Genomic DNA, 27,148 nt, shown 5'->3' with positions numbered 1-27,148 from the left:
TGCTATCGGCACATCTGTTGCCATGGCATTCTTCACACTTCGAAACCCACCTGGCCAACAGAGCTGGATCGCATGTCAAAGGAACTTTCCTCATACTTCCCTGATATTGCTGCGGCAACTTGAAATCAGGAACGACGTCCAAGGCATCGTTACCTGTGACTGACCATGGAGGCATAAGAGATGGTCTGAGAATGACTTCCGAGACATCCGGGATTCTCCCACCCATTAGAGAGCTTAGTTCATCCCTGAAAATAACGAAAGCCTGTTTTGACGGCTTTGACAGCTTTGACAGCAGCTTTGAGATACGTTCTCCAGTGTACACGCTGTGCAGCTCCACTAACAGATATTTGGTCCATGTTTTGCGATCACCTGCGCCAAGATCTTCTCCAGTGGAAAGATGGAGTAAATTGCTGATCCTGAGCCCGACAACACCGTCATTGAGTGGATGCATTTGGGACTGGTCTTCCGGCCATTGAGACAAATTTTTATCAACAATCAATACAAGAAAGTCTCGTAGAAAGCCGCAAAACGGGCAACGAGGGTCCTCCGCGTAGAAGGAAATCGCTCGACCCAGAATGATGCAGATGCCTGTCGGCGTATCCCGGAGACCATGTACGGGCCACCAATGGCGGAGCCGTTCAGGGAGGAGATCATGGCGAGGAAGAAGTGTCGACAAGCGCCGGAACGTACGTTGACACGGCATACAGTACGCAGACGGCTCCTCTGTGTGCGGTTCAGTCCCTTCGTGACTGAATGGAAGTATAGAAAACAGCTCGCAGGTACGTTCCGACTTCGACATATGATGTTCATTGTCCATTCGTATGCAGGCAACCGCCGCTTGACACAGAACACTTTATCGGACACCTAAAGAGTGGTGTAAAGCTTTGGTTTCTCTTGAAAGCCATCATGTTCCAACTTTATTGAGAGGTGCTGCGCCTCGGCTGGGGCTTAGATGTTGTTGGACTCTGGGGCGCAGCACCTGCATGAACGTCGTGGATCATGATTCAAAGGCTTGATCCGGCACAAGCATTTTCTGCAGCGCCCAATTTGTGCGACCCGGACATTTGATATCTGCGGCCGACCAGGATGGATTGAGTAAGATCGAGAAAGGTGCTTCACTAAGAGTCTTGAAGCAGAGAAGTAAGTGAGCAGAACTCGACAATTGACGCCATTCGCAAACAGTTGTCTTTGTTCATGCAGCCTCGTTTCGTGAGACCTTCTCTGGAGCGTTCCATAAAACCCTGCTTCAATCTAGGAATGGGGAATCAAGTAAAGTGCTCCCACAGGCTCTCATGGAGAAAATCGCCGAAGAACGTTGTGGACGGTATGGCAAAATCGTCGTCTGCTGGTATCGCAAGAGTGTCTGCCAGATCCGACATCGGGCAAGCGATCATCGTTTGAGCCAATTTTGCTTCGTGAGATGCTTTGACCCGCTTCAATTTAGCTGAAAACGCCGAATACAGCTGTGGTACCACTCTTGTAAATTGATCGTGTCCATGTTTGGTTGACTGGTTTTCAACCCAAGCTTTGGCTGTGTCGAGTTGCTGCTGAAGGGCGTCCATGGTTTCAGAGAAGTCCATAGTTTTTGAAACGTGTTCTCGATCCCATCCTTCGAACTTGAGGAGGGACAGCTTAGATAAAACAACAATGGCATGACCCAGTAGAGACCATACGCTCCAGGGAAGGTCGAACCATTGGGAGGGAGGAAGAGTGTATGCCGTCTCCAAACAGTGCTTCGTGGACTCCAAGCAGGCGTAGAGTATGTGAAGGCGTGAAAAAGGGTGCGTCCCATATAGTGAAGGATTAATGTTATCATATAGCGCGGTCTGGTACAAGAACATCTCGATGGCGTAGTGATGCGTATGGAGAATAGCTTCTTTGTCAGCCTCGAACACGGCCTAGTTGATTTGGCTTACCACTTTGACCATCTTCTTCTGGCAAGGAGCTTCTCAGCTGTAGCAGCTCCCACTGCAACGACTTGACACAAGCATCCAGAGGAGCAGAGCTGAAGACAGATGTTGTGTGCCACAGGTCTGGCGTCAATGAGCGGGAGATTTTGTCAGCCATACAATGAAGACGTGTTAAGTGAACCACATCGCTGTCGGTCAAATACTCCGCAGCTGTGGATATAGCTTGACAACATTCGTCCACGTATGGGGAGTGTTGTAATGGGTACATGTCTCGGTGACAGGTTGAAGCTCTATAGGTAGGTAGTCAGCGTTAGGGCAGCATTGGGAGATCAAGAAAGTTCCTGGCTTGCGACACTTACATAGAAGTGAGGAAGAAGGCGCCGAGAAATGTCCTGCGCTCTTCCAGGCTCCTTGTTGTCCGCCCCACAACAGCAATGTTTGGATTACGTAGAGCTAGAGCGGCTGGAGCTGGTGAGATGGCTGCCCTGTTGAGGCCAAGGTCTGTTACCATCGCCATGATGAGATGGACCAGATTGCCCACCTGTGAACTTAGGTCAACATGCAGTTGATACCTGTTGGTGCAATCAGCCAGAAATATTTTCGTTGAAGTCGAGATAATCAGACTCACCAACTCAAATACACGAGGAGACATTGGAGGATGTCGAGACTCCTTTCTCCCTTAATCAACATCATATAGCTGATCAATTCTCGCAATTTCCGTGCAATTGCTAGCTGTCGTGATTGATCATGTCGACAGCTGACCATCAACCTAGCAAGTACGAGTAGGGGCTTCTGCTGCCTCAGCTCAGCAAATGTTGTTCCTGGGTAGGTGACCACGAATGGAAAGAGAGGTTGCATTTCGCTCCGGTAAGTCTGCAACATGGTGTTTGCTTCGATGTCGTTTTTGACAAATATATCGATCCATGCTGAAGGAGCACAATCAGGCGTTCCTGCCGCAGGAAGAGGACTCAATCCAGACGTGGCAATTTGAGAAGCAGCAAGAATGGAAGTTACTCCATTCAATCTCTCTTCGAGTCTGGCAACCTTGGCTTTCCCGAGTGACTTGTGTCGATGAGCACCGGGTGCTTGTTCGGCGCAGTTTTTTCTCAGACGTCGGCACCTAATCTAGGTTAGTCTCTCAAATCCCAAAAGTGACATCAAGCTCTACCGGTTGCACGTCTCTTGTCCAGCACTAATTTCACACCGGACTTTAGCCCGGGCACAAGGCAGGCATGCTTTTGGGATACGGCCTCCGTCAAGTTCGCCGGGTGGGGTCAATGAGGACATGGCTCATGCCTGCGGATCACCTGCATTAGAGACGGGTTTCCGTTGGACTTGATGATTCGAAAAGAGCAAGTATGAGAAGTTAAGCATGAAGTATATATGGACGCGGACACGGAATTCCGAGCTGACGAATTCAGAAAGCCGCAATAAGTATAAAGCCTTGGCTTTCCTTTACCCACCTCCTCAACCTCCTTCAATGAGCCAATGAATATACGAAGATCACTGCAGCCTTGCCTGGTGACAAGAGACCTCCTGGCCATTGCGGCCTCAATACGTCACTTAGATGAAGGCAGAGGCATTTTGATACGGAAGCGTCGGAGATCGAAATGAGGCCGAACCAGTTTGTCGCATGGGCAAGTCATAAATATGAAGTCGTGAGTCTCGACGCCCAAAGTGCCATGACTGCAGCTCAAACATCTTGTGCCCGAGGTCATCCTGGACTGTTTCTGTCTTTCAACACCATCCCGGCCTCTTCTGTCTCTTATAGCTGCGACCAGTTTTACACGATCCATTCCCTCAGCTTAGAAGACCGCGTGACGCCTCCCTTGAACTTACCGTGAGATCAGCCTCTCCTGCATGTTTCAGACGTACAAACGACGACAATGCTCAGTCGACATATCGTGGCAGCAGCACTTCTTCAACTTGTTTCATTGACCACTGCACAGGGACCTCATGAAGGCCCTAAACCTGACTCGGCTCGAACGGACATGTCTGCCTCCAGCACGCACAACGGCCAGCAAGACATGGCAAGCTATGCAGTTCTGTCAGAGCACTCAACCATGATATTGGCACATGTCGCTCTCATGGTCCTTGCCTGGGTCTTCCTTTTACCATTAGGTACGTTCACTGTTCACGACTACATCTCCGGGTCAGCTGTGGTACTAACAGCAACAGGAGTCATGTTCAGCATCGCCAGGTCTCGCCTTGCATTTCCTGTGCAACTCCTTTTCTGTGTCACCAACGCATTGGGTCTTCTTCTCGGAACAGTATACAATGTCAAGACACCAGATCTCTATCCAAATAACGCACACCATACAATCGGGTGGGTGGCATCATGGATCATATCTGTCCAATTCCTGACCAACTTGCTGTTCGCCACTGTCCAAAGTAGGATGAAGAAGACGACTGGCTCGACGAGTGTCGAAAGGGAACCATTCCTACGTCCGCCAAGCTCAGACAGACCACGGGAAGGCATGTCTTCGTATACCGATCGCCATCCATCGAGCGACACTGAGTCTGGGAGCTCATCAATCGCATCAACACCATTATGGAAGGACCTCGAGAAGCCGTCATCTAGAGACAACAATGACAACAACTCCGAACCGTCTAGCTCTCGTCGTCCAAGCTTCTTGCGCTATAGCTTCGTGGCCATCTCCTTCCCGGCACGATTCCCAGGCAGATTGCCAGCGCGACTGATGAAGGTGCTGGCACTCGTTCATCAGGTCATCACTCGAACTGTCCTCCCACTCGGCTTCATATGCTTAATGACTGGAGGTGTCACATATGCCGGCATTTTCGTAAGTCTTCCTCCAAACCCCAAGTCATGAAGAATACTGACGGAAGTCAAGCGCGGCAAACACATTTTCAACGGTCTCGCTCACTTCATCAAGGGAGGCATCTTCTTCTGGTACGGTCTATTGACGTTGGGCCGTTGGATGGGCTGCTTCGTCGAGTACGGCTGGGCGTGGAACATTGCACCCTCCACCGTCATTCCCTCAGCCGAGTTCGTCGAATCCTTTGTCATTTTCCTGTACGGCTCGACGAATGTCTTCCTCGAACATCTAGCTGGCTGGGGTGGGGCGTGGACTGCACAAGATTTGGAACATGTGTCTATATCTGTCTTGTTTCTTGGTGGTGGCTTGGTACGTCACCCGTTTCCTCCTACCACTGCTACCAGTCTTACTGGTACTGACATGATCATATGTGTAGTGTGGCATGTTCGTCGAGTCCAAAGTCATCCGTAAATGGCTCAACACCATAGTCGCTTCGATACCCACCAGTACCACCACCAACACCAACAGGCACGCCGGGCACTCCCGATCCCGATCCCAGGGTCCGGATTTTGAGCAGGAACTGGAGCTACACACACCTCCAAAAGTCTACAACTTCTCCATCAACCCCCTCCCAGCACTAATAATATTCCTCCTCGGCATCATGATGTCCTCGCACCATCAAAGCTCTATGGTCTCCACGGCAGTCCACAAACAATGGGGTACACTTTTAGCGGGCTTCTCAATCATGCGCCTACTGACATACACTATACTATACATCTCTCCGCCAGCCTCGATCTACCCTAGCCGTCCACCAACAGAACTCGTCTCCTCATTCTGTCTGATATCCGGAGGTATCGTCTTCATGGCCAGCACCAAAGATATCGTCGCTTGGATGGAGAGCGAGGATCTAATGGCTATGTTCGTGTTCACCGTCACTAGTGGCTTCACTGCTTTCATGATGGCTTACGAGATCCTGGTGCTCTCTCTCAAGGGGTGGGCGACGCAGAGGGAGGTCCAAAGATCGGTCAAGGCCAGAAGTTCTGGGCCTTGAGTGTGTTCATTCCTTGATGCGGTCATTCAGGAGGCATTTGGTGGTCATTGCATCGGAGGATACTCGTATGTTTCACATGGATCTAGTTCATTCTTGCTACTATACCACCAAAGCAGGCTCACTTTGATAGCAGACTTCTATGCACAAAAGCGCGATCGTCGTGGAATAGTCAAATAGTCATTATAGTCATTACTGAAAGCGCCAAGCGTCAGCCTAGCCTCCTTTCCTCCCTTTTTTATTACCACATGGTTAGGACCTCGTCATAGGAAGATACCAATACCAATACCCATACCAATACTGCTGTTGATCCAAGCTTCATCGAATACTACCAGCATCAAGTTGTCTCACTCCGTCCAGGCTGCCTAAGCCGTACACTCGTCCCATTCGTATCCCGACCGAGAGGCTCCGTATGCACTCTGTCCTGCCCAAACCCAGCATTCCCGATCGTATCGAAATCCTTCTGAATCTCCGGCCACAAATCTAAGATCTGCCTCTCGAATGGGCCCAAAGGCTCCTCCTGCATCTCCAGAATCTTGGTCTTTCCCTTATCTGCAAGAACCTTGACTTTCCCATCGACCACAGTCTCCGGGTACACTGCTTTCCTGTAGACCACGCCCGTCATGGTGCCGACCTGACCAGGCTCGTTCAGCGCAATAGGAGTTTCCGGATTTGTCTCAAAGCCAGACATGTCCCACCCCCCGAGCGCCGGCGGATCATAGACTCCCTTGTCATTGTACCCAAGTCCCTTCTTCCCTCGACGGATTCGCACACTGGCGTGAATGGTCTCCTCAGTCCGGCGCAGTCTCGGCATGGTCTGTTCCTTCTTGCCCAAGATTTTGGCGATGCGGTGTCCGATCTTCCAGAAGATCCAGAGAATCGTGCCGTATTGGCTGGCCGGCTCCTCCTCACGGTACTCGCCTGGCGTGCGGTTGCGGGAGCCGGCCAGCCTAAAGAACACGGTCATGCTGTTATGGATCTTGCCCAGGCCCCATGGTCGTGCGTGCGGTTTGGTGTTTTCAACCATTTTGGAAAGACCGCTGGTTGTGAACGTCATGTGCCCCTGGAGTCCAGGATGACCAGGGTCAATGAGCGAGTAGATATACTTGTGGTCGATCGTCAGGATTGGGTCCAGCTGAGACACCATCCACGCGAGGGTGAGATTGGCCAGAGTGTTGTCATCGTAGCTTCCTCCGACATCACTATGAACGCCCGGAAACCACGTTTGCCGAAGAACTTTTAGATCATTCGGCTCGACTTGCGGCCAATCCCAGACCGTCGGGTAATATGGTCGACGATGTTCATCCAGAGCGAGTGCTTGGAAAGCATACTCGATATTTGATTCGACTCGCGTATCGACAAAGGCAAAATCTTTGCTCGGAGGTTGAGGAAGAAGGCCGATCATGGGGATACCCAGTCCACCCACAGTGTCCCAGACTGCCACGCATTTGACCTTGATCTTGGAACGTGTGAGGCCTTTGCTGATCAGCTCCTGTTGATACTGAGGGTCTGTGACGGGTGGTTTGTGGCCAATGAACGGAAGGTTCGGCCATCTGGTCACATAGTCTTTCTTCTGCTGGAACTCCCAGTCTTCAAATACCTGGACAAAGTACTCCAATCCTGTGGAGGTCAACAAGCCGACGGCATTGATTAAGCTTGAAATTGAACGAGCAGTAAAGGCACCCCGAGAGAAGCCGAGAATGAAGATTTCGTCACCAGGGTTGTAGTTCATGCAGATCCAGCTGTAGGCTTCTCGGATATGCTCGGCAAGGCCTTCTCCTGTTGCACCACCAACGAATGTGTTGTACCAGGAATTATCACCGGTGCCGATGCCGTTCTCGTAGAAGACGAGCTGATGGATGTCCGTACCAGACTTGTCTTTGCCTGTGGGACTGATTGCGCGGGCAATGCGAGTTACATTGCTGGGGGTTTGGTAGTTGCCGTCGCTGTCCATCCAGGTGCCATCGCAGCAGACGACAATGCGTTTCTTGGATTGTGTTGAAGCCATGTCGAACCAAGACTTCTACCCTTTCTAGATCGTGTAAGGATGATTATGAGGATACTAACCAAATGATTGAATGCCAGGCCTGGGCAAGGTGTTGGAGGCGTTTGGTTTATCTTGGAAGAGAGGCTGTCGAATGCTCCTACCTCCGTTGTTTGAAACAACGAGCAAATTTCTATAGCGTGACCATGATAGCTGCCATACTCTGTGCCACCTTCTCGCAAGCACTATTCATCTACAAAAAGCGGCGTTTGGCCATGGTGGCAGACACGACTGCAGCCTTTTCAGCTGACAGCCACGTTCAGCCTCAAATTCTTACCTGGAAGGAGGTTTGCCTTTCGATCCGGGCCAGAACTTTAGGCTGCAAAACCTGGGGAGAATTTGGGCCAACGATCTTGCAGGAAGCAGTCACACAGCGTCCCGAAACGAACACCTGGTCATCTCAAAAGAGCAGTCGATGGTCAGCGATGTAATACGATTGGATAGAAGCACAAGAGGAAGAGGGGGGATGGTGAACTGGTCTCAGCCGCAAAAATAAGCCACGTGTGTCCGGCCTAATCACTTACCAAAAGAAGACGCCTACCACACCTACCACGCCTATTACTACTCACTTTTTCCTGGGAAAGGCAAATATGTACTGTATCATCGTCGATCGAGCACTTGTGTAGCACGCGCATCAAGAGACATCTGACTTTCTTGTACCTTGACCTTCTTTGGCGAGATCCGTAGATCTCTGAATTTCTTTTCTTTCATTGTCTTGGTGTAGTCTGTCTGACTGTCTGAATCATTTCGAGTATGATGATTGATCTGGTATGTACACATTAAAAGTAACCTTGCAACCTGATCGCCATGGTTCTGCTTGGGAAAGACCACATTCTCATCATCGAACGCCCTCAATTGCGCCTCCAAGGATTATCCGTTGACCATGGTCGGCCACCTGATATTTGGAGTCCCATGCTGATGCCTGAATATCAACATTGCTGTCCCAGCTTCATCACAACCAAGCCCAATCTGCAATTGCACGATGCTCTGATGCTAAAAGTGTGCTGTATGCGGGTTAGTCGCTCATTGGGTACAGTTACCTCACTTTGGAACAGCTGACAGACTTTGCTGCCACACAGTTCAGTTCATTTTGCCTTTTGTTTCTTTTGAATTTTCACCTTTTTTTGGTGTTTCATGAAGATACGACCTTGTACGAGCATTTTTGGCTCTGGTCAGGATGGTCGGGGGAACGACTGTTAGCCTCGAGTCACCCTACAGGGCCCCCGAGGCGTTGTCAGCCTGGCACGGAAAAAGTAGTGCTACTAAGCAGCTTCTCGGACCTTTCAAGCCGGTGCTGCAGTAGGTGCTGGAGTAGGAGTTGGCGTCATCATCTTTTGACGCTTCATGGATTCACCATTAGGCTCAGCATCCTCGACCTCGCTGATACTCCGTCGGACTCCTTTAGATTCGACTTTGGGAGCCTTGACCACCTTCTTGACGGGTTTGCCGGGTTTCGTCTCGCCAGCCTTTGCATCGAAGACATCATCGGGCAAGTCCCAGCTTTTGATGGATGCGAGCGAAAGGAAGTGGAGGTCTCGGCTGAAGGCTGCCCATCCCTCACACATCTCTTTGAAGCCTTGGAAGGCCGGAGCGATATTGAGACTCTTCGCCGTGGTGTCGATGCCAATGTAGAATGTGTACGTGTAGATGGTATGGGTGCCGTGATCACTTTCCGGTTGAGCGCCGTTGACCGCCGGGATAGCAGCACCTTGGCCGTTGTTGGTAACAAGCTCAGGATCCGTTGTTTCAACAGTCTTGGTTTCTTCCACTTTGTAGCTCATGCTGCCCTTCTGGACTTCCCGAATCTGACCTTCATCGGCACACTTGTGAACGCGTTTGAACCCTTTAGTGAATGGACGAGCAAGGGTGATACCAGGAATTCCTTCCAACTGCATCACGAAGATTCGGACCTTGGACTCGACGAGACCTGCCCAGGCTTTGGCAGAGTCCGCATTGAGAGAGCTGGCGGTCACTCCCAGGTAGTATTTGTGGTCGGCGGTGAAAAAGGTGTGTTTCTTGAACAAGTCACTCCATTGAGCTTTGCCAGCAAAGATTTTGGTGGTGATTTGTCCGCCTCTTTCCAATTCACGCAGAATGACAGTCTTGCCCGACTTGCAGATGTTGTGAGTGGCACACATGCTAGGAAACGCTGGGGTGATGATGGGCATGAGATGCTTTCTATCACTTTGATAAATAGCCGGATTCCACACTTTGAACCCCTTGTTCTGATCAGCGGGCTTGACCGGTTCGATATCTTTGAGCACCACGGGAGTAGGCCAATCCCACTGCTTCATGATGAAGAAGAATTTGTCGACGATGCTGGCGCCAACAGCATGAGGGTAGAATTGACAGACTCGCGCAACGAGCATGGCCCAGGCCACTCCACCAGGATAGCCAACAATATTGGCGTAAATAGCTCTTCTCTGTGCCCACAGTTTGATCGCTCGTAACGCAGTTCGGAAAGTCTTGGGTTCGGGAATCAACTGCAGAATCTCATCGGTAACACGCTAGGATCGTCAGCGAAAAGACATGGAACATATTGACTGCAGACTTACCGGTCCAGTCACTGCTCGAACAGTTGCATGATCCAGACCCGCGAGCAAAGTGTTATCGTTGAGGGACAGGTCTTTGGGAATTGTCTGCAGACTGGGAATGGAGGCGAAGATAAGATCAATCTCAATGCCATTGAGGACGAGCTTTATGATGGGGACGAATGAATCGGGCACCGGTGTCAACGAAGTGACCTTCTCTTTACAAACTTTCTCGTTCTCGGCCACTCTTCTCAGGATATCGGGGAATAACTCGAAGAAGTCCTCGCGCGTAACATGTCTCGGAGCGACAGCCAGAGTATCTATATCAGAACCTGCTGGTCATTAGCCTTTGGTGGTCTGCATATATTGAGGTATCTTACCTGGTCCGAAGACTCCAAGGCGATAGCTACCATATGGATAGATTTTGCCCGCGAATTGTTCAATCTGAGCCGGTGGTAGGCGTTGTTTCCGACTGACCGCGCGGACGAACTCTTGTGTAGCCTTACTCAGGACTTTCAGCGTGTCCATTCGTTTCTTCGTCTCTTCCATCGGCTCATAGTTGTTCTCTCTCTTCAATTCTTCAATCAACTCGGCGGTCTTTTGGTTGTCGATGGGTTCAGGTAGGGCGACGGACATGGGCGGAGTCACCCCCCATGTTTTGGGCTTTGGAGTGTCCATCATGACAACGGTCGGCCGATTGAAAAATCACTTAGGTCGAATACCGGCTTGTTGACCTTGACAAACCGATGGCAGGCAGGCACGGCAAAAGGCTTCTGAGAGATTAGTGGTGAGAAGCGAGGAAAGGAAGGTAGTGGTGAAACGAAAACATCATGTCCCTAAACTCCAAAAGAAAGATGATGGTGAAAGATGCAAACACGAGATGACCAGTTTTGGGTAAAGTGAAGACTCCTTCGCAGTGAAGTATTGAGAAACATACACACTTTGAGAACAAAACATGCGTCGCCTGTCATCACCAGCCCTGAACCGCAGTTTGCCCCGGATCTCGACAGCCAAGGCTGACTAAGCCGTCTTCAAGATAGAATCACTAAACCCCCTTGCAAGGCCCCTTCGCTGGATCATTATTCGACTTCTTCACCTATCATACCCAGAAGAGGACCATTATTTCCATCGACAGGTGATCAGCCATAACGCTATCGCAAAAAGGTCAAGTTTAGCACCGTATCAGGCTGGCAAGTACACATCTAAAGCCAACGGCGCATGGCCACGACCGTCCCTGTCTATCGTTTCTCGGGAGGACATGAAAAGGCCAGTGACTACTGCAACGGCGTTCCCTTGAGGTGTGTACCTTTGGTCGGGGTCGTCAGCCTGCGATCACCATCTGGCTGCTCACCATTTGCGTGGAAGCAAAGAAGGCCTCAGCGACGCCCCACCACTATGAAGCATGGCCTCAGCCTCGACTGCACCTGTCTTATGCTTCTGGAGAGGTCAAAATGCGTCGCTTCCTCTCATGCAGGGGCCCTTTGTCATATGAGTATGTATTACAACCGTGTTATATCTGTCAGGACCGGCCCTGACAAGGCTAAGAGAGGCTCTCGGTACGGCCTATACTACTACCAAGGCAAGCATGACTTTCGAGATTGTAGTCCTGGGAGCATCATCTCGATGCCTCCAAGGAACAAGATCCAGCTAACTTTCCATCTTCGCACCACATCGTTCCCCTTCTGACTGATTGAATATAGGGATATAGTATATCTCTATGACTCCTAACAGTGGTGGAGGTCAACTCTTTCACATGTTCTCTCTCCAAAACACCAAACGGAGACGGGCATAGTTTCGAAGCCTTGCCCCTGAATATCAATCAACAGAATGTGGCTTTCAATTCTACATCTTGTGTATGTGGTGTCAAGGCATACTTGACACATATCAATGTCCATCAGTCATACCTTCTTTGAAGGACATGTCTATAGAAAAGGAGTTGACAGCAACAATGTCCGTATTCACCCAATCGCAACAGCCATGCGCGGTGGTGTAACATGATAAATTTGGATCTTGACAGGACCAGGGGTCGAGAGCCTAAAAAGCCTAACAGTCCACAGGGCTTGCCGAAATGATTTTGCGGCGAGCGTGGAACCAATCCATGCCCAATTCTTCCTTCCGAGGCCCATCTTTTTGGCTTATCGATCTTATCATCCCGTTGCATGGCAGGTGCTTGTTTGGGGCTAGAAGCTGAACTGGCTCGTGGTAAGTTTAAAGCACGGATGATTTTGATTGTCTACAGCTGACGAGACAAGCCCCGTGGCGATGGCTTCGCAGAAGAAGAATGGCTCTTGCCCCTTCCTCGCTCCCTAAATAAAGATTCACAGCTCTACGAGTGTGAACACGGCGACCCTCGACTGTATACCTGCAGAGACATGCACGTTTGAAGCGTGGCTGGCAACATCCACAAGATCTCCCCTCGTTCGCAGCCTTTGCTACAACTCGGCACACAGAGGGACATGTATGGTTCGGAAAAGATGTCGCAAGCATACAACACAAATATGCCTAGGCCGTACCGAATGTCGCGTCCTATTCTGCTTGCCATCGCCATCATAATATTCCTCGGGTATGCCAGCCACTCTGCATGGCAGCAGTCTGCACAACCCGACCTACGAACCACACCCAAGATTGACCTACCGACTATACCGAAGACTACGCGTCTCCACACCGAGGGACGTATACTCGACCCCTTCGAGTCTCTAGATGAATCCACAGCCGGCCTTGTTGAAGACATCCCGGCATCGAGTACGCAGCAGGTCGCTGAACCCACACCCTCTTCACAATCCACCAATACCAATTCACTCGCCCTCCACGATGAGACCCTCGGCGCAGCAGGCGAAGGCACATTATACTCCAAGATAGGAAAGGTTACGATGTTGTACTATAACAAGCCAACCAAAGATTCATTCTGGTACGAAAAGGCCCTGTCGAGCCAGAGGGAACACAACCTGCGCTTTGGCTACAAGCAATTCGTCCTCCGCACTGAAATTGTGCCCGAGTTCTTCTCGAAACAAGCCTTCATACTGTCCATCATGTTACAGGAGCTGGCGAAACCGACAGCTGAACGTTTAGAGTGGTTGTTCTGGCATGATGTCGATTTGGTACTGGTCAATGCTCAAATTCCTCTCGAACTCTTTGTTCCACCACCCGAGTTCTCCCACATTCACCACATCGTCGCAAGCGATCTCAATGGCCTCAACGCTGGTGTCTTTTTCTTGCGAGTGCATCCATGGTCGCTGAGATACCTGAGCGCCATCATATCATACCAGGACTTTCACCCCGACAAATGGTTGCGGTATCAGGAACAAACCGCTATGGAGTGGCTGGTTCAGGAGGTGAGCATTATTCTGATCAATTGTCGTTTCACAGGTACTAATTCTTCCGCACAGTGGGAGCAATGGGGTCGAAATACCACCCACGTACCCCAACGCTGGTTCAATGCCTACCATAACTACGGCACCGACGATAGCGTCCCCGCTGAATGGGAATGGAAGAATGGATATCACGAGCCTGGCGACATGCTTGTGCATCTCCCTGGCAGTGGCGACTCTCGCCCAGATCTCATCCGTGAGTGGATGGATAGAGTGCAGAACGAACCCAAAAAGTGGGTGTTAGCTCTTGCGGATACTTCCTATGAGAAAAATGTCACCGAGTTCTGGCGGAAAGATGCCAAAAAAGAGAGAGAATTGCAAGACACCTATTGGCGGCGATGGCACCTTTTGATCGAGCTTGGGAGTCATGAGGATGACTTGCGGAGAGAGGCGGTCAAGAAGGCTGAACAAGAAGCAGAAGAACAGGATCTCAGTGATGAAATGCGGCAGGAAAAGATCAAGGAGCTTAAAGAGAAATACAAGAAGCTGAAGATCAAGCATCTGCGCGATGCGGAAAGAGTGAAAATGAAGGAGGAAGGACTGCTCGAAGACAACGATGACGATGGAGAGACCAAGCACGAAAACAATGACAGCTGAGGAAAAACGACATGACAGGATGAAGAGATGCTTTTGAAGATATGAATCAATCGACAAACGCTGTGACAACTTGAGGGTCGGACAGAGGAAGCATGGGAAATGGGAGCCATGCTTCCCTGGTCAGCAGGAGTCGTTCTTGCAAGGAAACACAAGTCACAGACAGTGTCGACAACCTTGTATGCATTCTCAAGGAAGAGGCGCAGTATGTGTGTTAATATGTCAAAACACCTGGACATATTGTACATTCATATTGCCTGATGGGTCGAGCAAGGTCATTTTGGGGCGATTGAATACCTAGGTATGGACATTGACGATCCGAATCCTGTTCGTTGGGGTCACAACAGATAGGCGAGAAGAACCGCCCAGGGGGCCAGATAACCAGATACAAGTGTCCCCGATAGAATTGTCACAATTAAGATTATTTTATCGCAAAACACCCTTTCTTTACGCACACTTTACACAATAATCTTTAGTGTAGAGTAAGTATAATCTATATATAAATAGATAGTAAATACTTAAAGTTACTATATATAAGTAAATATTAAAGAAAAGAAGACTTATAAAGTAGAAAAGTATTATAGAATTAAAAAGCGCGAAATTCTATAATTTCGCTCTCTTTCCGCCCTTTATAACTTTTTCTTAAAAACGATTTTTAAAATTTCTCTTCAGCTATAATGAAGCTCGAGTAATTCCCTATCTTTCCTCTATGATATATCCTTACCTTACACTAAAAGTTATTGCGAAAAGTGTGTGTGAAGATAGGGCATTTTGGTGTAAATCGGCAATTGTGACATTTTCAGTGGGCCACTGTAACAAGCATAGCTAATAGGCGTGCACAGATCTCGGGGGCCGCCTGTATCTTCCGCCGGTATCTATTTCCGAATTGTGAAACGGTGGAAAGGGTCTAGAACGTGGGCAGATTTATGCAGTATTTGCAGTGCTTGTGTTCATGTCCAGTCGATCAGGGACTCCCCGCGGCCGCGCAACCAGTCGTAGCTATCCAACCCTGTACCAGCTCTATCTTTTCCCTGCAGCGGGTGGATTCTGTCCAGCATGCACATGGCCTCCTCCTTGGGTACTCGTACCTTTTTGTCCGGGCCTGCGCCGTCCCAAAGGTAAACTTCCTGCGGCACACCACTTTTCCCCAGTATCTCCCTCCCTCGTGCAAGATACGCGTTGCAAGGTCTGCTTCCAAGGTCAATCACTCACGCTTCTTGAACATGCGATCGGCCTCCATCGAATCGAAATCGGATCTGCAACAACTGTTCACGTTTTGCCTGAGGCGGATGGTGGGCGCAGAATAAAAGACCATGGCAACCAAGACCAGGACTGGCGTCGGCTCCTTTCAAATCCAGCCCGCGGACTTTGCCCTGGACGACGTACGACGAGCTCGAGAATTCTACCACTACCTCCAACCAGACAATCTCCTTCATCCTGATCGACCTCGCCGTAACTCGAAGGTATCCGCTTCCTCCGACGATGTCCCAAGTCTCAGCAATGCCCTTTCGCCGTTTTGCCAACTCGCAGTTTTACGCTGCAACTGCAGGAAATCCATGCTCAATGTTATGGACAGAGATGTCATGTATTTCCTGGCAGAAGCAACAAGAGAAAATACCGCCGAAGGCGAAGCAGCATACGAATTTGTGGAAGACCCCATACTTATGAGGTGCAGCGCGATCCCTCTCAAGGGAAGGATATGTGAATTGACTATAAGGATGGACAACGTGGATGAAACAGCTCCTACGCCGATGTACATCATCCCAGACTTGACCGACTCCCAGTTCTCCGAGATGGAAATTGTAACAGGACCGCCATATTACAGGTTCTATGCTGGTGTACCAATCACGACAAGAGATGGAGTGAACATTGGAAGTTTGGCTATCATGGACACAAAGGCTCGCCCTAATGGATTGACGTACAGTGAAGAAAAGTTTTTGGCCGATGCAGCTCGCCAGGTAATGCTACATTTAGAGACCAACAGACAAGCCATCGAAGGTCGGCGTTGTCGTCGCATGGCAGAAGGTCTCGAGGCTTTTATCGCCGGCAAAAAAGCCCTTCAAGCGCCTCACGTGGTGGAGAAATCCCTGAAGAGAAGGTCGAAACTACAGAACGGTAACATACCGTTAGTAGACGGGGTTCACTCACCAGACGGAAATCCCTCCGCTCGCAATGATTATGGTTTTGAAAGAGTCCTTTCTCAGGACTCTGTTGAACATGAAGATAGCACTTCAGGGCATTCTTCAGAGGCAGAGGATGCATGGGCAAAGAGAGACACTGATGCAGAATCCAGATCACATTCGAAAACGTTTGGAAGGGCAGCGAATATACTACGAGAATGTTTTGGTGACCTTGGTGAGGACGGAGCGGTGGCTTTCGTGAGTCTGGGCACGCGGCTGCGCAGTAGCTCAATGGGCATGCAGAGACGACGGTCCGTGCCAGTCCTGGGTCCTCGCACTGCCACAGCCACCTCTCTGGATGGGGATGCGTCAGGCCACGATGGCCATTCAATGTCGGCAAACTCTGCATTCATTGCTTACTCAACAGAGGCGGAACAATATACTGGGGAGAAGGAGCTGTCGACCAAAACCGCAGTCATTGATGATGAAATGTTACAGAATCTCATGCGACGGTATCCCGGTGGACGACTATGGTCTCTCGAGGGCAGCAGCTTCTCATCCTCCGAAGACGACAAGGATCCGCGGAATAACTCGAACCGGTCGCCGCTGCAACCACGCAAACGCAGTCGTCGGAAACAAACCGAGATTGATACGCTTCGCGCCACCTTTCCTTCTGCGTTACAGGTACTTTTTGCCCCACTTTGGGATGCATCGGTTGGATCATTTGCACATGCATGTTTCGTCGCAACGACGTTGGACACGAGATCATTCAGCTCTACTGTTGAATTGCCGTTCCTCAATTCCTTTTGCAGTACGTTGATGGCCGAGTGCAGTCGGTTGGATACCATGGTGGCGGACAAGCAGAAGAGCGACTTTGTCGGTACGATATCTCACGAAATGCGCTCACCGTTACATGGACTGCTCGCGAGCGTGGAATTTCTGACGGAGACTGACCTCAACGGTTTCCAAAAGTCCTTGATCGATACCATTGACTCCTGCGGACGAACCTTGCTGGACACGATAAACCATGTTTTGGACTTTTCCAAGGTGAACTCTTTCCAGAAGCAGTGGCAGGCTTCGAACAAAAAGACCTATGGGTCCAAGCGGAACAATTTCCTGGGTCCGGAGAACTCGTCAAGATCATTAGCACATGGGGCTCCACCTCTTCTTCAATTGTTTGGAGTTACCGACATATCAGCCGTACTTGAGGAAGTGGTTGATGGTCTGGTCCTTGGCCATACGTTCAATTCTGGAATTGACATAACAGACACGTCGCGGCAAGCCCGTGGTCGAGGGGCTACCCAGCTCAAAACCAAGGATACCGCTGACCCGGTTGACATCATTATTGATGTCGAACAAGCCGACTGGATCTTCCTAACACAACCTGGTGCTGTTCGTCGAATCATCATGAACATCACAGGCAATGCCATCAAGTACACGAGTCATGGGACGATCAACGTTCGTCTCCGGTTGAAGAGATCGTTGGAGGTAGACGGCAGTGACTTGATGGTACTCACCGTGACGGACACCGGGAAAGGGATCTCCGAGCAGTTCCTCTCTTCCCGCCTCTTCGTGCCATTTGCACAGGAAAATGCCCTAGCACCGGGCACAGGTCTGGGTATGTCGATTGTGCGGAGTATTGTGCTTATGCTTGGAGGCACAATCGATGTCAAAAGCAAGGTCAATCAAGGCACCACGGTTGAGGTTGCTTTACCTATGAAGAGGCCTATCCCAGGTCAAACTTCCACACAAACCACACCCTGGTCCGGCGCTACCATGTCTTCAACAACTTCAGCCAATGAAGACTCCATTGCGTGGTTACAAGATCAGTCATCAGAAGCTACTGTCACATTCTATCAACCTGTACCCGAAACGGATAAAGAGCTGGCACAGATCCTGAGATCATACGCCCATGATTGGTACCATCTGCAGTTCGTTGACCAGCGACTGTATAACAGGTCTTCTGTGGTTCTCGTGAGGGAGGAGGATCTCGAGGAATTGATGCAGCAACCCATTGGCACCCCTTCGGCTCGTCCGGCTCTGGTTGTCATGTGCTCCGTCTCTTCCAAGCATAGCGCCACATTGCTGCGCTCGCTAGAAGAACGGATCTCGAGTGCGGTCGAGCTTGTATCAACGCCCTGTGGGCCGCGGAAACTTGCCCGAAGTATACGATTGGCCTTGGAGAAGAAGTACGTGGCTTTGAAATCGAATTTGAGCAAAGGTGTCATGACGCCTCCCACCTTCCCACCCGCGAGCCCAGGGGTGCCGAGAACAGCACTGGATTCTGTCACGGAAGAATTATGTGACATGGATCTCAATCCACCAGGTGAAACAGATAGTGCGAGAGTCGTCCAAGCGACAGAGACGTTTGCCGCCTCGCAGTCAAGCCAGAACGCGCAAATGGCAATCCACGAACCTATGATGACGACCGTGCGCACGCCGAGGAATCATGTAAGCGAAGGTGACTTTTTCCCATTCCCCATACAGAGTCAAGAAAACTCGAGAATGCGGCGAGAACGCAACCGAAGCATTTCGTTCAACAGCCAAACTCGAAGTGTCCCAGGCACACCTTTGGAGACTCCTAGACCACCAGATCCAGACATAACGCCGAGAGCCGATATGGTCAATCCGCATGTGCTGCTGGTGGATGACAACATGATCAACTTGAGGCTACTGGAGACGTATCTGAGGACGAAACGGAAATATACCAGAGTCGTACAGGCCGAGGATGGGCAACAAGCTGTTGACGCGGTGACCTCGGCTGGAGAACCATTTGACGTGATTTTCATGGACATTTCAATGCCGGTGATGAATGGATTTGAGGCAACGCGGGCAATTCGAGAGTTTGAGATGGGGAAAGGGTGTGATCCGGGGGCCATGATCATTGCGTTGACGGGTCTGGCTAGCGGGAAAGATCAGACTGAGGTGTTTGACAGTGGATGCGACATTTATATGACGAAGCCGGTGAGTTTCAAGGAGGTGGGGAAACTTTTGGATCATTGGGAGGCGCATCAGGATGTGAATGCTAGCGTCGAGGGCAAGACGGCTGGCGATTCAGTCGCGTGAATAATGAGCGGGCATGTGCCGGCATGAGGTCTTTGAGGCTGAGCTTATGACATGACATTGATGGGTCTGTGAAACGGCGTTGACGGTACTAGAGGCTTTTGGACCTGGGTCAGACCGTCGGGACGCACGCAACATGAGTACACACAGAACTGGGGTTACGACCATGGAGTATTTTGGATGATCGAGGACCCTCCTTGAACGGAGTGGCTTACGACAGTGTCAGTTATGGATGGCGTTAATGTCTCGCAGGGCATATCTCAAGGCCAGCCACAATGGATGGCGTGTTGCGTTCGAGTCGAGATCCCTCAAGAGTCAAGCTTCTTGCAAAAATGGTTCTTGTGTAAAGCAGGGGAACGATATGAGTAATTAACAATGATATCTGATTTCCTTGCAGCTACGTTCCTTCGTTGCTATCGTAATATACCACTGACATTGTGGCATCGCTTTTGTATGTAGCCAGGCAATACACGTATCTGTGACGCCAGCGACATGCCCACAAGTGCATGATTGACTCTGACCATTGGGCGTACGGAGTCCATACCCGTGAAAGCACTGCACGGGGTCATTACTGAAAGGACGAAAATCGTCGCCAATGGAAAAAGGTGCATGCGCCCGTCATCCTCTGACTACGGCAGAGGTGGACAGACTCAGCCCAACTTCGGCGCCTCAGCAAGCAACTTCGCCAATCGCTCGTCCAACCACTTCACGTCGTCCATATCTATAGGATGTTATCATAGTGCTTTCTTTTTGACCAACGAGAGCGAGAGGGAGGATAAAGTCCAAGCAGCGTGATCAATGAAGACCGAAGGCGATGGAACGGGTGCACTTACTTCCAGGTGGCCCGCCGGCCCAATGGCCCCAAATCGATGGAAAGACGTCCAGTTCTCCGACGCTGGGCGACATGTTCTGGACTTCGATCTCGGAGTCCTCGGGTCTGCATGTCACGTCATGTTAGCAAATAGCTTGTCTGATTGTGGCAAAGCGATTCAGACACAGTCCCAAGCAGCATCGTGGTTGATGAGAACTTGCACTCGTCTCCCAGCAGGGGCCCAAAAAGTCGGGCGTCATGAGAGGTATCGTAAATGTACTCACGGAAAGTATAGGTCAGTTTTGCTCGGCAGCACCAAAATTTTCGCCTTGATACCGCGCATCGCCTTCTCGAAATCGCCATTGTACGGCTCCTGTTGACTCACGTCGCCTGCCTCCCACGTGTACAGCATGGTCAGGAGGTTCTCGGGGTCTTTGCTCAGACCCCATGCCTCCCAGAAGTTCTTCATGAAGGATTCCAGGTCGGGCGCGTTGTACGCTTTTTCGTAGACCTTTTGGCGATAGAAGGTTTGACTGAAGCCCCAACCTGCGTATACACGACCGAAGGCTTTTAGACCGACGGTCTTCTCGTCCTCGGTCCACTTTCGGACCTCGTGGGCGTCACCGCTTGCAACACCTGCTGAGGACTTGGATTTGCCGGCAAGCAATGCGGAGCGCACTCCTTCCAGCATGACTTGATTGTGCAGTGATGTTTTGGACGAACCACAGAATGGTACTGCGATGTCCAGGAAGTCAGGATACTGTGTTGCCCATTGGAAGGTTTGCGCCGCGCCCATGGACCAGCCCGTCACCATGCGCAGGTGGTTGATCTCCAGGTGTGTGGTGAGAAACTGGTGTTGGGCCCGAACGTTGTCGTAGAATGTCACTTTTGGAAATGGCGCGATAGATGAGTTGGAGGGCGAAATGGACTCGCCGTTACCGAAGAGCGCGGTGATAATGATGAAGTATTTTGATGGGTTGAGCGCTTTGTCTTCCCCGATTAGCCATTCGTTGTCGCTGATTAGGCCGGAGTACCATGTTGGATAGAGGATCGCTGGGTTGGAGGATGAGCCGAATGTCTTGTAGGCGATCCATGCTCCTGAGAGAGTGTCGCCTGACTGGAGGCTGAAGTCGCCGAGCTTGAAGGTCGAGTAGTTTTCTGGCATGATTGCAGTGGTGGTGAATAAATGACAATCACTGGTTGTTTGGTTGTTGAGTTCAATACCTGTCTACTGAATGGGACCTGGTGATTAACTTTGGGACCAGCTAGAAGATGCTTGTTTTTGAGGTCTAGAAATGTGCTCTGACGATTAGTACTGATATCAACCCCTCCTTGTCTGGATCAATGGAAGCATTTCACAGCTGATATCGCATAGATAGTCTCCAACCCCGCATAGTCGGGCATCTCCTTGATACAAGTAAACGAATCTGAGCCGGAGTATGTCCGACGTTCAGCCTCGCAATCATTCAGCGAGGCTGCCCGAATTCACATTGGCAGTAGCATTAGTGGTAGCTCGTACAAGCCACTACAGGGTAAGGCAAAGCCGAGAATATCGATGCTTGTACAGAGTTGTTGGATATCGGGACATTTTTGAGCTGGTCTGTCTGCCATTGAAGAAGTGGTCGTGGCTAGATCAGTGGTATCTGCACGGCAGGAATTCAAAAAAACAGCTGCTAGACATGGGATTGCTCGTTGTCCAAGCTCGTGTCCAGCCTGCTGGGCGCTTGACCAACGATACCGAGAGTGAAAAATCCTCAAGCCAATACTTAGTAACACATAAAGGGGTGTAGAAAAGAGACATATTCGATTTCCACCACTAAAGCAGCAAGTTACAACGTCTTAGTCCCCCAATAGTTAGAAGCAAGCCGTCGAACGAGTCGTAGCCATAAAGGTGCAAGAAGTGTACGATATCGAACTCACAGACAAAAGGATTCGCATGAAGATTTCAGCAAAGTCCAAGTATCTCGGCCAAACTGAGAGGAATCTCAGGCGCTCAGGCACATACTCCGATATCGCAGCTCTCATCCATCGTGAATCGTTTTGTCCGCTCCTTTTGGTCAGTCAGAGCTTGGCATTTGCTTCGCGGCTTGGAAATTTGATCAAAAAGATGCTTGTGCAGATGATGAGAGCCATGGTGGAACTAAACACCTGGCACCGAGGGGCATGCTGGGTGAACGTGAACCCCGATTGGAGATTATCTTATCAGATGAAAAGTTTGCAGAGGTTTGTGACCCAAACAGGGCGGAGATTGATCCTGTTTGCAGTTAGTTGCAGCGAAGAGAAACGGTGGAAATCGCCCTGCGTTCAAAGAGTCTCCTCTGCGCTTCTTAAGGGGGACTTGGCGCAGTTTTGGCGTGGTAAGAATTAAGTTATCAGATGTTCCTTTTTTTTATCTGATCCGCCGATTAGAAGCGCCAAGCCAGTCCGCCGTCATTTCATCGTGCTGCATTCAATACCAATACGACCAGTGATTTGTTCGTACCGTATCAACGGACCCAATTGTACGGAATCGAAGATCGTCATCACGTTGCACGGCAATACTGTGGTGCCCTGGGCCTGCTAGAGTGTACCTGGACCGCACATAGCGGACACGACAGCCACATGAGAACCATGACAGTGGTTGCGACCTGCAATGAGTTTTTCCATTGGAAGGTGGCTCATTTTACATCAGCGTGATCATCAAAGCCAACATTGTAGCACAGGACTTCCTGCATAGTCGATGTACGTGCGATGGCACTCAACGCAGAGCCGGCGATTCACAACGTTGCCATGCACTCAGATTCTGAACCACTGGACCTGGTCTGCATCGGTTTTGGGGTCTCAGCTCTTGCGGTTGCTATCGCCTTGCATGAAAGACAATCACTGGATCACACGTTATTTCTGGACTCCCAACCCCAGTCGTCATGGAAGCCTTGTCCAGATGTACCAGCTTCACGTCTGAAGACTTCGTTCCTGAATGACTTGATCACTTCCGAAAACCCGCGCTCCGAATTCACATTCATCAACTATCTTCACGCAACGAATCGTCTCGTACTCTACTGCAACAGTGGTCATCTCACACCGTCCAGAGAAATCTTTTCGGATTATCTAAGATGGTGCGCAGATCGACTTAAAGTACGAACCGCTTTTCAAAAACAAGTGAGCAGCATAACGCCGGTGACCGACGCGACGGGCACAGTTTCGTGCTGGAGGGTATTGGTTTCGGATGCGGCCACTGGAAAGCAGAATGAGCTGGTGACAAATCAGGTCATATGTTCAATGGAGCCTCAGCCACAAATACCTGCCATTCTATCCCAAGCAAACATCAATCCCAACCTCGCTCATTCCACAGACTCCAGGGAAGCCATTTTGTCAACTTTGAGAAAAACGGCCGGAAAAGCCCGCATCGCGATAGTTGGTGACGGCCAATCGGCTGCGGAAGTATTCGAGTACCTGCAGAGTATACGAGGAGACCAGCAGGCCATTTGGTTCACCCAAAGTCCAGTTCTTCGAAGATCAGATAGCACTCCCTTGTACGTTTGTCCAATCCAGTAGCAGCTACTCTCAATGCTGACAATGATTTAGTATTATGGATGTCGTGAGGCGGCCAACCACCAGGGCGGAACAATTACTGCCACCAGAGTTGAGGCTACAGGCCGTGGACGGAGTAGGAGCCCCAGCCTCCAGCAACGCAATCGACGATGCCTTGTTGAAGGACTTGTACGATCTGCAATATCAACAAAGTGTCAAACAGGCAAACCCGTCGAAATGGCAATATCAGATCAAGTTCGGCCATCGAGTAGAGATGGCGCAGCGGGCTACTGACGGACAGGCTGCCTTGTCCTTGAAGTGCCTCAATGGCGACGGTGGTTACTCTGGGCTTTTCGACCTTGTCATCGCGGCTACTGGCTACGACAAAAATGGTCACGAACGGATCATGAGGCAACTCTCCACTTTGATTGATGGTCATCGCATAAGTGTTGATCGAGACTATCAGGTCAACTTCCGGTCTGGCCTGCTTGTGGAGGGCTGCGGCTTGTGGTTACAAGGATCTCTTGGTGATTCTGACGATGATGAGGCTTTGTATCCTATCCTTGCGGAAAGAAGCCGACGCATTGCCGAGTCCATTATTCGGCAAAGGTGTCGATCGAGTGAGCCATCACCGGAAGCGAGGACTGCCAGGCTATGAGCGATGAAAGCGGTTCAGAGCTATAGAAGGTGTCACCTCAGGCATGGGGAAAGGTGGACGGATGTAAGGCTCAGCCGTAGAAGTGCCATAGTACCATATATACGTGGAATCACCTTTTAGATTTGCTGAATGTCTTCCAACGTACAGTCTCTTAGCTGCTATTCGCAGATCTGACCCACAGAGTATGATACTCTTGTGGAGGCCAGCGCTATCCTATAGCTTCGGCTTAGCACCCTCAAGGATCTGCTCCGCTACTCGGGCAAGCTCGTACTTCCTCACCTTCCCACTTCCCGTCAATGGCACAGCACTGTATTCCGGAATACCACCCCTGCCAAACCAGAATACATGTGCAGGGGCTTTGTGCCTGCCCAGTCTCATCTTCACCCATTCGCGAACCTCATCATCGCTGAGAGTAGCTACTGTTCCTCGAGACGTCCGAGAAACACCTTGCAGAAATGCAACCACGACTTCTCCTAATCGACGATGCTTCGCGCCGACCACAATCGCCCTTTCAATGGCCTCGTGTTGAGTCAGCCTCTCTTCGACCTCGAGAGGGTAAATGTTCTCTCCGCCTAAGAGTGTAAGATCAGCGCCGCGGCTTGTTTGGATCCCCAAAAGCACTTACCACGAATGATGATGTCTTTGAATCGACCGGTGATGGTGCATGTCTTGTCTTCGTGAAAGACTGCTTCGTCTCCCGTGTGCAACCATAAGACGCCGGTCTCGTCACGAATCATGACTTCGGAAGTCTTGTCGGGGTTCTTCCAGTATCCTCGCTGTAATTGATAGCCGGCGATGCAAAGCTCTCCTCGCTCCCCAATAGGTACGATCTTACCATCTCTGTCGACAATCTTGGCATGAGCGTGTGGCATGACCTGACCCACTGTCGAGAGTTTCAGGTCGATAGGATCACTGTACATTGCGTTGAAGCATGTGGGAGAAGCCTCGGTCAACCCTACTCCAGCCCATCAGATACACGTCGATAGCATCTCGAGGTAGGGAGACTTACCGTAACTACTCGTAAATTCTGTCATTCCGAGGTCACTGAATAGCAATTTCATCAGGTACTGAGGAACGGGTGCTCCAGCAATAATTCCAGTTCGCAGGCGATGACAATCAAAATCATCGGGACGTGGGAGACTGAAGACTGAATCAAACATGGCTGGAACACCGTGCAAAGCTGTACATTGTTCCTCGTGAATGGCTCTCATACAAGCGGCCGCGTTGAATGTCTCAGCAGGGTAGATGACTTTGCCACCATGAGATATTACAGCCAGCAACCCGAGGACCAAACCGAAGCAATGAAACAAAGGGGGGGGACAACATAATACGTCGTCTTCGGTGAAACCCAGTCGATCGCCTATGAATCTGCTGTTATTGACAAGAGAGCTAGACCTGTGTCAGCATGGTCCACGAAGCTGAAGCACACAGGAGGGTTTACTGATGAGTCAGCATCGCAGCTTTCGGATGTCCTGTCGTCCCGCTGGTGAATTGAAGGTTGCAAACGTCGTAAGTACCGAAAGTATTGGCGCATTCGGCAAGCACCTCGTCTGGTTCACAAGCCCCATGCTCTGCGAGGCTCGCATACGAGGTGTATTGTCCTGCATGGCCTCGAAGAATGATGATCTCCTCAACGGTCCCAGGCGTCTTCCGCAACTCGTCCAACAGTGGTCTGTTGTCACAATGACCGATCCGAGGAGTAGTGAAGAGAAGCCTACATTCTATTCTGGTCAGACTCAGCTTTTTTGCTTGTGGATCGAACGTACCTGTAAACCTTAGGGCATATTGTGCTTCGGGAGAAGTGTAGGTGTTGTTGAATATGACCAAGATGCAACCGATCCGCATGGCGGCGAAGAAGACAGACACGTATTGCTCACAATTGCCAGCCATGATGGCGATTCTGTCTCCAGATCGGATGCCGCGACGAAGTAACGCCTTCGCGATCCTGTTGCTTTCTTTTCTGAGATGGCCGTACGTCCACCTCGCGCCAGTCCATGGTACTATCAAGCATTCTCTGCTCGCGTACCGCCTGCATTGGAGGTCGAGTAGCTCTCCAAGCGTAAGATCAAGTAAAGGCGTTTCCGTGCTCCCATGGACGATTGATGGTGGCCGTGATTGGGACAATGTTGGTTCTGTGCTCGCCAACGCCATGACTGGACGTAAGTTGTGGTATCAAGGTTTAGGTAATCCTTCTCCCTTGCAAGGCCAGAGGTTTCCGTATATCTCATGCTGGTACGCTACAACACGCCGACAGCCAGAGTTGCTGTCTTTGATACTGTGTGACTCGGCAAGGCTAGGCGTGAATATTCATAGTAGCCTTCCAGATCTGGAACCCAGATGGGAGTATCGATTCCTGAGTGAAAGATTTCGCACCGACCTCGGCAGCACGTGATTCCATTGCAGCAAAGGTTGGGGCCCGACATGATTGCGTTCGCATAAGCGCACACCACACGTGGGTAGTCCAGTCCTGTGCATTCCCTGCATGAGTACCGGGCTGCCAATACTTGCGGAAGCGAGGCAGGCGCTTTTCCGGCTGGAATGACGTTTCAGGGAGACAAAGCATTGTTTGCGAGCACGTCGTAGAAGTTTGCTCCACTTGGTGACTTTTCATATGGATGGTGTCAAGGATGAATCACCAAGAGTATCCCGTTTTCTGGGCCGAAACACACTAGTAATTTTGAAATGGCTGACAATCTGGTCCTGTAAAGCTCGCA

General features: G+C 50.4%; 9 protein-coding genes across 9 annotated transcripts; 4 read left to right on the top strand and 5 right to left on the bottom strand.

The window, feature by feature from the left end:
• Window positions 1–1,265: 1,265 nt before the first annotated feature.
• On the bottom strand, window positions 1,266–3,291 carry EDD37DRAFT_697816 (uncharacterized protein; the record flags this gene model as incomplete). Its single annotated transcript, XM_062820164.1, has 5 exons — window positions 3,079–3,291; window positions 2,539–3,030; window positions 2,270–2,482; window positions 1,917–2,200; window positions 1,266–1,876 (listed from the first exon to the last, which is right to left on the bottom strand). The coding sequence occupies exons 1-5, from the start codon at window positions 3,195–3,197 to the stop codon at window positions 1,266–1,268; spliced, it is 1,719 nt and encodes a 572-aa protein (XP_062666165.1). The 5' UTR covers window positions 3,198–3,291.
• Window positions 3,292–3,405: 114 nt separating this feature from the next.
• Window positions 3,406–5,955, top strand: EDD37DRAFT_641055 (uncharacterized protein). Its single transcript, XM_062817279.1, has 4 exons — window positions 3,406–4,031; window positions 4,089–4,711; window positions 4,763–5,056; window positions 5,124–5,955. Exons 1-4 carry the CDS (start codon window positions 3,797–3,799, stop codon window positions 5,736–5,738), a joined length of 1,767 nt encoding a protein of 588 aa, XP_062666164.1. The 5' UTR covers window positions 3,406–3,796; the 3' UTR covers window positions 5,739–5,955.
• EDD37DRAFT_641053 (uncharacterized protein) lies at window positions 5,882–8,207 on the bottom strand. Its single transcript, XM_062817278.1, has 2 exons — window positions 8,057–8,207; window positions 5,882–8,010 (listed from the first exon to the last, which is right to left on the bottom strand). Exon 2 carries the CDS (start codon window positions 7,741–7,743, stop codon window positions 6,073–6,075), a length of 1,671 nt encoding a protein of 556 aa, XP_062666163.1. The 5' UTR covers window positions 7,744–8,010; window positions 8,057–8,207; the 3' UTR covers window positions 5,882–6,072.
• Window positions 8,208–9,062: 855 nt separating this feature from the next.
• EDD37DRAFT_613023 (poly(A) polymerase) lies at window positions 9,063–10,988 on the bottom strand (the record flags this gene model as incomplete). Its single annotated transcript, XM_062815416.1, has 3 exons — window positions 9,063–10,286; window positions 10,335–10,642; window positions 10,691–10,988. 3 exons carry the CDS (start codon window positions 10,986–10,988, stop codon window positions 9,063–9,065), a joined length of 1,830 nt encoding a protein of 609 aa, XP_062666162.1.
• A 1,796-nt stretch (window positions 10,989–12,784) lies between these two features.
• On the top strand, window positions 12,785–14,275 carry EDD37DRAFT_653871 (uncharacterized protein; the record flags this gene model as incomplete). Its single annotated transcript, XM_062818623.1, has 2 exons — window positions 12,785–13,642; window positions 13,697–14,275. The coding sequence occupies 2 exons, from the start codon at window positions 12,785–12,787 to the stop codon at window positions 14,273–14,275; spliced, it is 1,437 nt and encodes a 478-aa protein (XP_062666161.1).
• Window positions 14,276–15,585: 1,310 nt separating this feature from the next.
• On the top strand, window positions 15,586–19,458 carry EDD37DRAFT_569529 (uncharacterized protein; the record flags this gene model as incomplete). The annotated part of the gene is made up of 3 exons (XM_062814227.1): window positions 15,586–16,654; window positions 16,715–18,758; window positions 18,921–19,458. 3 exons carry the CDS (start codon window positions 15,586–15,588, stop codon window positions 19,456–19,458), a joined length of 3,651 nt encoding a protein of 1,216 aa, XP_062666160.1.
• A 372-nt stretch (window positions 19,459–19,830) lies between these two features.
• EDD37DRAFT_641041 (homoserine O-acetyltransferase) lies at window positions 19,831–21,658 on the bottom strand. The gene is made up of 3 exons (XM_062817277.1): window positions 20,551–21,658; window positions 20,289–20,392; window positions 19,831–20,176 (listed from the first exon to the last, which is right to left on the bottom strand). Exons 1-3 carry the CDS (start codon window positions 21,429–21,431, stop codon window positions 20,106–20,108), a joined length of 1,056 nt encoding a protein of 351 aa, XP_062666159.1. The 5' UTR covers window positions 21,432–21,658; the 3' UTR covers window positions 19,831–20,105.
• Window positions 21,659–22,815: 1,157 nt separating this feature from the next.
• Window positions 22,816–24,526, top strand: EDD37DRAFT_172243 (L-ornithine N5-oxygenase). The gene is made up of 2 exons (XM_062809875.1): window positions 22,816–23,778; window positions 23,831–24,526. Exons 1-2 carry the CDS (start codon window positions 22,997–22,999, stop codon window positions 24,432–24,434), a joined length of 1,386 nt encoding a protein of 461 aa, XP_062666158.1. The 5' UTR covers window positions 22,816–22,996; the 3' UTR covers window positions 24,435–24,526.
• On the bottom strand, window positions 24,432–27,058 carry EDD37DRAFT_172228 (long-chain fatty-acid-CoA ligase). Its single transcript, XM_062809874.1, has 5 exons — window positions 26,201–27,058; window positions 25,876–26,155; window positions 25,444–25,823; window positions 25,060–25,389; window positions 24,432–25,006 (listed from the first exon to the last, which is right to left on the bottom strand). Exons 1-5 carry the CDS (start codon window positions 26,583–26,585, stop codon window positions 24,648–24,650), a joined length of 1,734 nt encoding a protein of 577 aa, XP_062666157.1. The 5' UTR covers window positions 26,586–27,058; the 3' UTR covers window positions 24,432–24,647.
• Window positions 27,059–27,148: the final 90 nt, after the last annotated feature.

Source organism: Exophiala viscosa, assembly GCF_022695815.1.
Source record: "Exophiala viscosa unplaced genomic scaffold EDD37scaffold_13, whole genome shotgun sequence".
Lineage (NCBI taxonomy): Eukaryota > Fungi > Ascomycota > Eurotiomycetes > Chaetothyriales > Herpotrichiellaceae > Exophiala > Exophiala viscosa.
This window is presented reverse-complemented; position numbering and strand designations above follow the sequence as displayed.